The 11273-nt window shown below is 32.4% G+C and overlaps 1 protein-coding gene across 1 annotated transcript; it reads left to right on the forward strand.

The window, feature by feature from the left end:
- Window positions 1-1163: 1163 nt before the first annotated feature.
- LOC132058253 (bidirectional sugar transporter SWEET10-like) lies at window positions 1164-3368 on the forward strand. The gene is made up of 6 exons (XM_059450804.1): window positions 1164-1296; window positions 1897-1933; window positions 2044-2254; window positions 2374-2535; window positions 2639-2758; window positions 2839-3368. The coding sequence occupies exons 1-6, from the start codon at window positions 1263-1265 to the stop codon at window positions 3160-3162; spliced, it is 888 nt and encodes a 295-aa protein (XP_059306787.1). The 5' UTR covers window positions 1164-1262; the 3' UTR covers window positions 3163-3368.
- The last annotated feature ends 7905 nt before the right edge of the window (window positions 3369-11273 follow it).

Consider the following 11273-nt stretch of genomic DNA (forward strand, 5'->3'; position numbering starts at 1 on the left):
AGCTTTAACTCAAACTTTATATACGTGTTAAAGAAATTCATAATAATAGAATATATATTTTAAATACAGTAAATCAAATAGATTAATATATTAGAATTTCAAACTTGAACTCATATGATTTAAAGCATGGATCCCAGGTATAAAGTGTTAAGTAAAAGTAATCGTAACGTGAAGATAGGGAATTTCCAATCTGTTAGATACTTGGACTAGAATTCAGACTTCAAATTAATTAAATGGTAAACTTAAGTTAGCACTCACTCATATACCTCATCTCTTCCACTCTAATATATGCAGAATTAATAAAATCGATTTTTTCACATTGTATTGATCTTGTGACAACATGATTAGGAGAATCAGAAACATAATACAATGATGAATCTTATAATTTCGTCCTGCTACTAAAATTTATATTAATTTCGACCTTTATTTGTTGTTTGTGCCAACTATGTGAAAGCAACAAACTTATGTCGGCAAATTGTTGCTTAATTATTCTCATAAAGAAAGTGGGTTGGGCTGGTTTCAACTTTGAGAGTTTGTATATCCCATCTGCATCAATCTCTTTATGAGAAAAGAAGGCTCATGATCCATAACAAGATTCAAATATAACCCAACAAGGAAACTAAAGAAACTCATCAAATATATTGAGCCTGGTGGTACATTATAAGTTTAAATAAAAAATAATATTATAGTGATCCACTTGGTGAATTGATTCCTCCACATGTATTATTGGTGCTGACATGGCAATACACAATTGGTCATCACTTTTAATTTGCTGAATAAGGTCATGGCTATGCTTTTAACTTATAGGTATCAAACCCTACCAAAACTGTAAGAGTCTGAGTTGTAAACCTTAAGCCCAATTGGATTGGTGGTAGACACATCAGAAAGGAAAATATGGGGCCCATTTTGGCTTTGGGAATTTGCCATTATAGAAATTACATGCGCTGGTCAGGGGTTCTGGCCAAGGCAGAAAATAACTAAATAAGGTTAAATGGAGCATTAGGGCAAGGAAAGCAATTTGGATTTGTGAAAAATACAGTGCCTTTGAACAACTGTAAAGGATAATAAAAAAAAGTGAAAACGATTGTTATGTTTGATAGACCTTAGGCCTTTGAATCTAGGCTTTTTACAATGCTCAAGTCCTCTATATAAATGGCTCATTCTCTCATTGTTCCAAATGTGCTTGTAAGCTACACACAAAGAGTTATTTCACTAACCAAGAAGAGTTAGAGAAATTTGTTTATTTGTTGTGTTTAGAAGAGATGATTCACTTGACTTTTATATTTGGCCTCCTAGGTAAAAAAGAAAACAATATGTTTGTTTACTTGTCATCATTTTCTCATTTTATTCATGAAACTCCACCCTCACAAAATACAAGAGTTTGCGACGCATTGTATGGAACTAGCATGTCAATCCCTCCCCTTCCCGCCTCCCCCCACCCACCCCAACCAGCTATTCTTCTTTCCACTTCCATCATTTTCAAAATATTACGTATCAACCCTCTACATTTCCTAAAATTTCCTACAAACTTTTTTTTTTCTTTCATAAGGAAATTAAAGGGAGAGGACGGGGCGCACTTATTGTATGGAAGATTTACATCGATATCACTAGACTATAAGATTTAGTGATCCTACTTACAAAGTCATTATATTGTTATAAATTACTTACTACATTGTTTCTTTTTTCTTTTATTTACTCTTTTAGTGCTATCACGCTGACTTCACTGGTTTCTTTAATGGATATCATCCCTCGTTAATTATCTTTTCAACTTAGAAACATTCGTATTGAAACACATTTCATAAACCTTGTCTACACAATATTCATTCTTGGCTTTGATTTGTTATCCTCATTCTAATACCTCACACTAAGCTTGAATTTATTTTTGACACATTATAGGCAACATTGTCTCCTTCATGGTCTACCTTGCACCAGTGTAAGTTCCTTGAGCCATGCTACGATGCTTGTTTTTCAGCAGAAAAAAAAAAAGAATAACGTTATGAATCTAAATAAGCAGAATGTTATAATGAAAAAATTTCATTGCAGGCCAACGTTTTATAAAATTTACAAGAAGAAATCAACGGAAGGGTTCCAATCAGTTCCTTACGTGGTTGGCTTATTCAGTGCCATGCTTTGGATTTACTATGCATTTCTCAAACCTGATACCACTCTTCTCATTACCATTAACTCTGTTGGCTGTTGCATTCAATCTTTCTACATCTGCTTCTTCCTCTTTTATGCAACAAAAAAAGCCAAGGTACACTCCAACATATATATAATTCTTTTAATTAGTTCTTTATTTTCCGTAGATATCGTATGTTCAAATGTTATTTTGTTAACCATTGAACCCTTTTCTTTATCTTTTGTGTGCGATAGATGGACACAGTGAAGCTGCTTCTTTTGCTGAACTTCTTTGGGCTGGGCGTAATCATTTTGCTAACTCAATTTCTTGCAAACGGCTCCAATCGTGCTCAAATTGTCGGATGGATTTGCCTTATTTTTTCCTTGTGTGTCTTCGTTGCACCTTTGGGTGTTCTTGTAAGTATTTGAGCCGACTCACACGTACCTTAACTATTTCATGGGAATTTTTATTTTTCGTTTGTTAGCATCTATATGAATATTATTTTTGTTTTGAATGCAGCGACAAGTTATAAAGACCAAAAGTGTGGAGTACATGCCATTCCTCCTATCATTTTTTCTGACATTAAGTGCCGTTATGTGGTTCTTCTATGGTTTACTGCGCAAAGACTACAATATTGCTGTAAGTTTAAAATATGATACATTTAAAAAAAAAATTGAAAAAAATATGTCTTAATGACTTCTTTTTTATTTTCAAAATAGATACCAAATGTGCTGGGATTCACCCTTGGAGTGATTCAAATGGTGCTTTACTTGATTTACAAGAACGCAAAAAAGGTCACTGAAGAAGTAAAACTGTCCGAAAATTTGGAAAACACAGAAGCAGTTGTTGAAGAGCATAAGCTTCCTGAGGAATTATTAAAAGAGCAGATTATTGATGTTGTGAAGTTGAGTACTATGGTTTGTTCAGAAATAATTCCAATGGTTACTGAGCTGAATGAAATTAATGTGCCTCAAATCAGTGTGATTATTAATGAAGAGAAGATGAAGCCAAAGGGAACCATAGAGGCTTCCGTTGAACTCTAATTAAATTATGACATTGGCTTGTTTAAGTAAATGATATAATTATCTAAGTAATGTTATTGGTCATGTTATGTACTTAAAAATATTAGTCATAGGTCCTCATGAATTGTAATTTAGCCAGGGGGCAAAGCTCTGATTGTGTGTGCCTAAGTTTGTAAGTCTTTATCTTTTGATTCTATTCTATTTATAGCTAAATTCTATCGTATCAATGAATCTTTCTCTTCCAATATACAATCCATAGCTTCTCTTTTTGGTACAATATACCTAACTGCTAGATCCTTTGTTTTCTATTCCCTTTTAAACTTTAAACAGAACAAGATTAAATTAAATAAATAAATAAAAGCTTTTTAAAAATATGCAAGTAATTAATATTGGAAGGCTTAATTTCCTACAATAAAGAGGGCGGCATAATTCGTTTCTACTTTCATTTTCCGTTATATAGTGGTGAACTATGTGGAAATAACAACCACTACTACATTTTACGTGTGTGGCCATGCAAAAAGGAATTAACGGGAAAAGGAGGGGGAAAAAAAAAAAGACCAAGAACAAAACAAGACTACAATAGGGCTCCAAGAAGGTGGGAAAGCCCACTCATGCAGAATATCCTTCTGAAATTCTTTCTTAGCCTATAATGTATTTGATGAGCAGGTTGTTTCAATTTTTTTATTCCTTCAATTAATTATGTTATACCTACACGGTTAACTCGTATTAATACCTCAAGTCGAGATGAAAATTTGTTGACGAAAATGTTTCCTAGCATGGTACTATCATTAACCAAATCATAAGATGGTTATTCATAACTTCATGACCAACATTATAAATATACTCCCTCCGTCTTAATTCATGTAGCGGTATTTGACTGGACATGAAGTAAATTGAAAAAGAAAGAAGAGCTTTTAAAATTTATGGTCTAAAACAAGTATTAGAAATTTATGTGGTTATTAATCATCTCACTAAGGTAGAATAGAAAGTTTATAGATTAGTTTTTTCTAGATATAGAAATATATCATTCTTAATTAATTAGGACAGACTTAGAGCCTGTTTGGATGGGCTTATATAGCATAAGCTTTTGGCTTATTTTTATCTAACTCAAATACTATAAAAGTGCTTAAAGGCTATTTTGACTTAAAAACATCTAAAATAATTCAATCAAAACAGGCTCTTAAAAGAAAGAAATGACAAAAAAATAAGGACGGATGGTACCTTACGTTGTTGACTCTAACTATTTGTTTGCTGGCGATTATAAACTCATAGAGAAGCTTATAAATGCTTTAAATGTTGACTTTACAAAGTGACAAAAATTTTAGTACCCCAAAAACCTTTTTTCCTTTTTCTGCGGCAACGAGGGGCGGGGCGGCGAGGGGGGGGGGGTGTTGCATATCCTATTTTCAGCTCAATTTTCAAAACCGACGGATCTTCTTTATTCTTATGGCCTAATAAGTACCTTGGTGATTTGCATAAGTTTATATGTATCTTACCGGAAAAGGTGACAAAGGTTAACTTTAGCGACATACTTACAAAGATTACGCAAAATTTGAACTTTACCTAACTTCTGTTGATCTCACAAACTACCAAGTAAATTGACCTTTCATGATTTATTTTTTTCTTTTAGTAATTGGTTATGTTTATTTGGGGTTTCATCCTATTTATGTAATACGTCATCTTGTTTGAATGCGCGATAAAACCAGCATAACAACTCAAAGATGACAGGGACGGGGGCAATAAAAGTTGGATTATGTGGCCATTAAGAATTCAAGATTATATTGTAGTTTGTCGGTATGTTCCATTAATTCATTTCCCACATCTTTGTATATTTTTAGACAATCTTGACTTTTGAATTTAGTTTTATGTTTAAGTTAGATATAAAGGTTCACCTTCTTAAGAACATATTGAATTTTTAAAGTATCTTTTACATTATCACGCACCAAATATCTAATACCCTGCATGTAAATATAGTATAAAATCATTTTATTCTTAATTATTTTACGTATCAATTAATTATTTAGGATTAAGATGAGCTGATTGATTGATTTGTGTTGTGTATAAATTATTGTGACAAGATCGAGCTGAATAAACACAACTTTTCTTATAATTGTATAAATTTTAAACATACAACAACAATAAAGTCTTAGTCTCAAACAAATTATAATCGATCAGTTATCTAAATTCTCATTGAATATGGTACCTCATTTATATTCATCTTTGGCCAAATTAAAATTAATTAGCATAAATATGGAGGCAAAGAAGACATAGATAAGGGTAATGTCTTTTTCCTTTTTCTATGAAGCCTATATCCACTTGTTCAATCCCTTTCACATTTGTGAATAAATTTTTCAGAAACACATGATGGTTTGATATATTTCTCCCTTCAAGTGATGGCTCTTTAGTAAGATGCCAAAGCCAAAAACGGCAAAATTCTTGGAGATTGAGATTCTATGCATAGTGTTCAATGACTAGAAAGCAAGAAATAATTCAACTTGAACATGGCCCACCATATCATATCATTGTCTGGTGCTTATATGGTGACAACGTTTGGGAATATGGATATTCTTCAAGGTACAATAATGAATTTGCATAGCCAATCATGTCGGTCAAATTTTATGTTAGATATTGCTTTTAACATAGCATGGGGCTTGAAAAGCATTGTCCTGCTGATTGAGGTTTACGTATTGGTAGGGCAATGTTTAATTCATTAGTTGGACAAATTGTCTCGCGCTTAGAGTAGATTAATTTTTGTCCTGAAACTATCGTATTATGTTCACAGTTTATTGCCAAAAAAAAGTCTACAATATTATAAGTGGGGATGTTAAAAGACAAAATTTGATTATATAGAGTTTATATCAGGTCAAGATTGGTTGACAAACTCCATCATATAATTCATGTTTGAATAGGTCACAATTTTATCTATTAAACTTGACACACTAAATGGATAGGTTCTCAACTTTGAATGATTTAGCTAGCATTTGGTGGCTAGATTCCCAAAAAAAAAAATTGAAAAACTTGATTTGGGTGAAGTTTTTCAAGTTTTAAAAATGTGTTTGGCCATAGTTTTTCAAAACATAATTCACTTTTTGTTTTAAAAAACATGAAACATTACTTATGCCCATAAGTTCTATAAACTATCAAAAATACCCAAGCATACAAACCATACATACTTGCTAATCCCAAATTATGCATAATATGATATTTTATTAATAACTGCTAATAACACACTTATTAGCTACTACAATTCAAATTACAATACAAAGACCCATTTTTATCTTTGCAAGGGATTTCTACAGTTGGCAGAGCAATTTTCCCTAGGGTTTCTTCTTCTACTATTTGGGCACAACTTAGGTCGTTCACTTTATAGAAGAGACTGCTTTAATTGTGAAAACATGGTAGATACGACTTTAATGGAGGAATATGGTAGATAGAATTAGTTGGGTCATAAATAGATGGAGCTTTCATAAAATACAAAAGTTTGGGGTAGTAGTTTTTAGAAGTTTTGAAAAGGCCAAACATAGATCTTGTTCCAAAAACAAGTTTGAGCTAGAATTTGGGATTTGAAGATTTGTTTTCAAAATCTGTCAAAATTTTATGACCAAACAAAATTTTTAAAGTAAATCTTCAAAATATGCTCCCAAAATCTATGGCCAAACGGAAGCTTAAAGCAAGTTGAATCAATAAATAGGCCACGATCCAAAACTATTCAAAGCTTGTTTGGATTTGAATAGCCTGAACAAACAATCATAACATAATCTCCAAGAACAAGTTTAGAGGATTTCAACCTGTTACACATTTATGTGTCAAAATTAACACCCCAATTTTAAAGGTGGTTTAATTATAATTACTACTAAAAACTATTATAGAAGATGTGGGAGACTAGGCCAAAATCCCTACAGATCAAACTCGGAAGAAAAGGTGGAGACCCTCGATTTTTTCATATCGACTTCAAGTTTCAAACAAAGCTCGTAACAATGCAAACAAGTTTCTAGATCGACTACTTGATGGGTGAAACAAAAAAATTAACTTTTGATGATTTAAATATGGTAAGTTCGAAAGGTCTATAAAGAAGGTCCCTCCTACACTTTTCTTCTGGGGTCAGCTTGAAACCTCTTCTTCTTGTTCACAGAAGAATCCAATTAATCATAATATAATTCTAGCATATCTTCTATTTTATCTTCTTGATTTCTTGGTCCTCGTTGATTCCTCTTGCCAAATGCCCGAATCATATTAACATAAGCAAATACAGGATTTGAAACTTATGAATTTCAATATCGAATACTATAATAATAACTGAATTCACAATTTAAATATTCAAAGATATTCAGTTCAATTTCTTAATATATATTTTGGGCAAAAATTGTTAGGTTCACGTGAATCTATAACCAATAGAGGTGGAGCTACAATAAGGTACAAGTTCGGATGTAACCCAATAACTTTTGCTTTGACCATATATTAGTTTTATAGCATATGTTTTAATTATGTACTAATAACTAAAGAAGCTATGAATTCGATGGACAAATTTATAACTCTTCAATTTCAAATCTTGGTTTCGCCTATTATAACCAACATTAATCTAGATCCACCCATGTTCACATATCTATGGAGACACGTACGCCTCTTTGTAATGGATAAACATCATAAGCAAAATATATAACACTACTTTATTCTGTTTTTCAATTCCTCGTGATACATTATTGTGTGGTTCACCAGAGCAGAGTCAAAAACCTGAACAGATTATCTTCATCAATTTGTGCTTCAGAAAGACACATTAAAGGAGCAACCAAGTTGTATTAACTACTAATCTTTACCGAAAATAAGGTCGAAAGAGCATTAGTTTATGAGAGTAGTCCCGTATTTGAAACAACATATTAAGGGGGCAGTGTATTCCATTCACCATCAAGAATATTCCAGCTATATTAAATGGGATCACAGCTAGCTTTCAGCTGCACTATCTCTTTCAAACTATTACTTCTTCCCACGAGTGCTATTTCTTCTAATAGGTTTACATCTCTGCATACTTTCATTTTTATCCTTTCCAACTTTGTTATACTTTCATCATCACATCCTCGATTTTGAGTAATTCGTGAAATATTGAAGGACAGACTCCTCAAGAGTTTTTTTGGACAAGTATTAAGTAGCTTTTCGTAGCAAGTCTAATATGCATGTTTTGATTAAATTTTTGGGAGGCCAAAAGTTTTTATTTCAAAAAAGTGAGGTGTTTGGTCAAGCGCGCTTTTGTGAGAAAATAAGTGCTTGGAGTAGTAGAAGCTGTTTTTTAGAAGTTAAAAAGAAATTTCCCAAAAGCACTTTTGAGAAAATATACTCTAAAACACTTTTTAAAAGTTTGGCCAAACCCTTATTACAGTGTTTTTTAAAATTAATTGGTCAAATACAATTAACTTCTCACCGCAAGTACTTTTCTTAAAAAACACTTTTCAAAATAAATTGATTCTAGAAGCTTGGTCAAACAGGCATGTTTATATGATATATAACATGAAAGACCTTAAGTTACAGACATCGGCAGTATGAGGAATTTTTACACCATGAGGTCACTTTTACATGTTATAGCAGATATTTATCTTATTTTCAAGATTATTAATCGCACATTTGAAATACCACTTTAGGTGGTCTGATCAGGGGCGGATCTAGGGCCTGTCGAGGGTGTTCGGTTATTTTTTTCATTTTTTATCTACATAGATAAATTTTGAACACCCTAAATACATGAAAAGTATAATGTAAATAACTCTTTATACCGAGGTGAACGTAAACTTAACCTGAAAACTTAAGTAATACTTCCATGTTATAACCAGTTAAGTAGCACGAATAGTATGAAACTTATTTAAAATGTTAGCTTATATGTTACATCCTTAGAACTTGAGGTGTCTCTCATTGAGCTGCATTTTGTTAGAATTAATTAGAAGCATCGCCCAACCATACATACAAGGAGACCTCAATACTGTACTTGATCGGTTGTTTCAAATATACTTGACTAACATCATACTATCTAATTGGATATTTATCCAATGGGGTTCTAGCATTAAGTTCCCTAATAGTTTATCAAAATTATTGCCTACCTGTAAATACAAGGGGTCCTCTAATTACCTGATACATTGAATCATATTTCACTAGCTTGAGGCCATACCTGATTTATGAATTTCCAATAGGTCTTACTTTATAAATAGGCTGCTAGAGACTTGTTATATTTATTATTTTTTTAAAAATAAAAATTAAATAGCGGGTAGGGAAACGGGAAATGGGAAGAGGATTACAATGCGGGATTCGAATCCTCACCAACAAGGTGAAAATTCAGATAGCCAACCAACTGAGCTATTAGATCCCTACTGTTATAATTTATTTGATCCATTTGTTCGAACATATTTCATTAATATTTATCATTACGTTGCCTGATCGATTTTTTACTATAAATAAGCATTTAATTTCATGCTGCCGCCATGTAGGTGTAGGCAAGTTGAGGAGCAACTTTAAAAATCAACAATTTTGGTTTAACTTGATCAAGAAAAATTGGGAAATTGTCAAACATCAAAGCTTTAAAGTTTTTTTTTTTTTTTTTTTTTTTTTTGGGTCCAAAAGGTAACTTCTATTATTAGCGCAGTATAAAGGTTTAGAGTAAATAAAGAATAGGAAAGAATCATTTTTACTTTACCCTCTCAACCTTTAAAGTGACGGATATTTAAAGTACACTCAACCTTTAAATAGTGAAAATATAAACCTTTATCATGCATTTCTAGTAAGTTTGAAAACATTCGCGAGAAATTGAATAAAAGGTCCAAACATCATCATAATAGATGGTATAATATTATACCACCAAACTAAATTTTCATTATAATAGTACTGATCACGCGTAACAGAAAAAATATACGTAGCTAAGGAAGATTAGTCCCTAAATAAGGAACAGCGAAAAAAAAATAGAAATAGTATACCTGTTGCAGAGAGACAGTTGTTTGTTTTCCATCATTTTCTTCTTCGGAAAGAATTACATTTTTCTAACCAATTAAAATTAACACTGTTACAATTTAGTTTTGCAAGAATAAAAGATTCTTCTGTAGTAAATCTAAATTTCTGATCTTTAACTAAAATCAGGTATTTGTTATTTCTTCTGTCACATTGATTTACCTCCATTTACTAGGGGTTTTCTCCGTCGTTGTGCTCAGTCTTTTATGAAAATATTCTCAAACATGTTGGAGAAGTCTTGCAACGAAATAGCTTGCACATGTCCAATAATCCAAAATGTAGGGGAGATTCCGTCACATATTCCAAAATTAGGAGTAAAAAGTGAAAACAACCGAAAATAAATATTCGTACATGCATTAATTATTCACTGCTTTTCGTCAGTCTACGACTCCACTTGGCATCGCTAATGGTACTTTCTTAATGCCTTGGTCGGGTAAAGGTTCGACAATTGGGGGAAGTTCCATAATCTTTTGTACCAATTTCGTCCTTAAAAATTACAGTAAGTGAAAACGTCATTAAAATTTAGAAGCATCAGATTTGAAATGAAATAAGTCATTAGGGAGTATTTATGTCAACAAGCTTCAGTGAGAGGTGAGGCTGGGTAAAGGTACCATCAAAGTAGCATAATACTTACCTCGAAAATGTTAGTACTACTATTCAAACTTTTCAGAAGTATTGCTTTGCTAAAGGGACGTGAATGAGAGAGTGACGTTAGACTGGAATGGCTCAAATTAACACTTCCTATTTCACTAGGAAATAAAAGCATGCCAGGAACACCACCATAAACAGCCCTTGTGTTTGTTACTCATGCAAAAAGCAGAATTTTCCAAAGAGAAGACGAAAGAGCTGCAGCTAAGCTAATACTAGAACTAAGGGTTAACTAAAGAGAATTTTAACTGATGATTGAAAATGATAGTTACGGCAGATTTTGTACCAATTCTCATCTGAATATGGATAAAATAGCATAACCAACTTAAGGACTGAAAGAGAAAAGATACTGACATATGTGGGGTCAAATTATAAATACCAAAAGTAATCATTAAACTTAAAAGGACTCAAGTGCATAAAACAGAAACTTGTTAAGCAGCTATTTATAACTAACTTAACCACCATCTCCAGAACCAAAAAAACCACCATGTACTCCTCTCCCAGTG

The sequence above is a fragment of the Lycium ferocissimum genome, chromosome 5 (genome assembly GCF_029784015.1).
Source record: "Lycium ferocissimum isolate CSIRO_LF1 chromosome 5, AGI_CSIRO_Lferr_CH_V1, whole genome shotgun sequence".
Classification (NCBI taxonomy): domain Eukaryota; kingdom Viridiplantae; phylum Streptophyta; class Magnoliopsida; order Solanales; family Solanaceae; genus Lycium; species Lycium ferocissimum.

Coding starts and splice junctions, on each gene's coding strand:
- LOC132058253 (XM_059450804.1), top strand. CDS start 1,263: ATGATTCACTTGACTTTTATATTTGGCCTCCTAG. Junction 1,297..1,896: donor TTTTATATTTGGCCTCCTAG/GTAAAAAAGAAA, acceptor GACACATTATAG/GCAACATTGTCTCCTTCATG. Junction 2,536..2,638: donor TTGCACCTTTGGGTGTTCTT/GTAAGTATTTGA, acceptor TTTTGAATGCAG/CGACAAGTTATAAAGACCAA.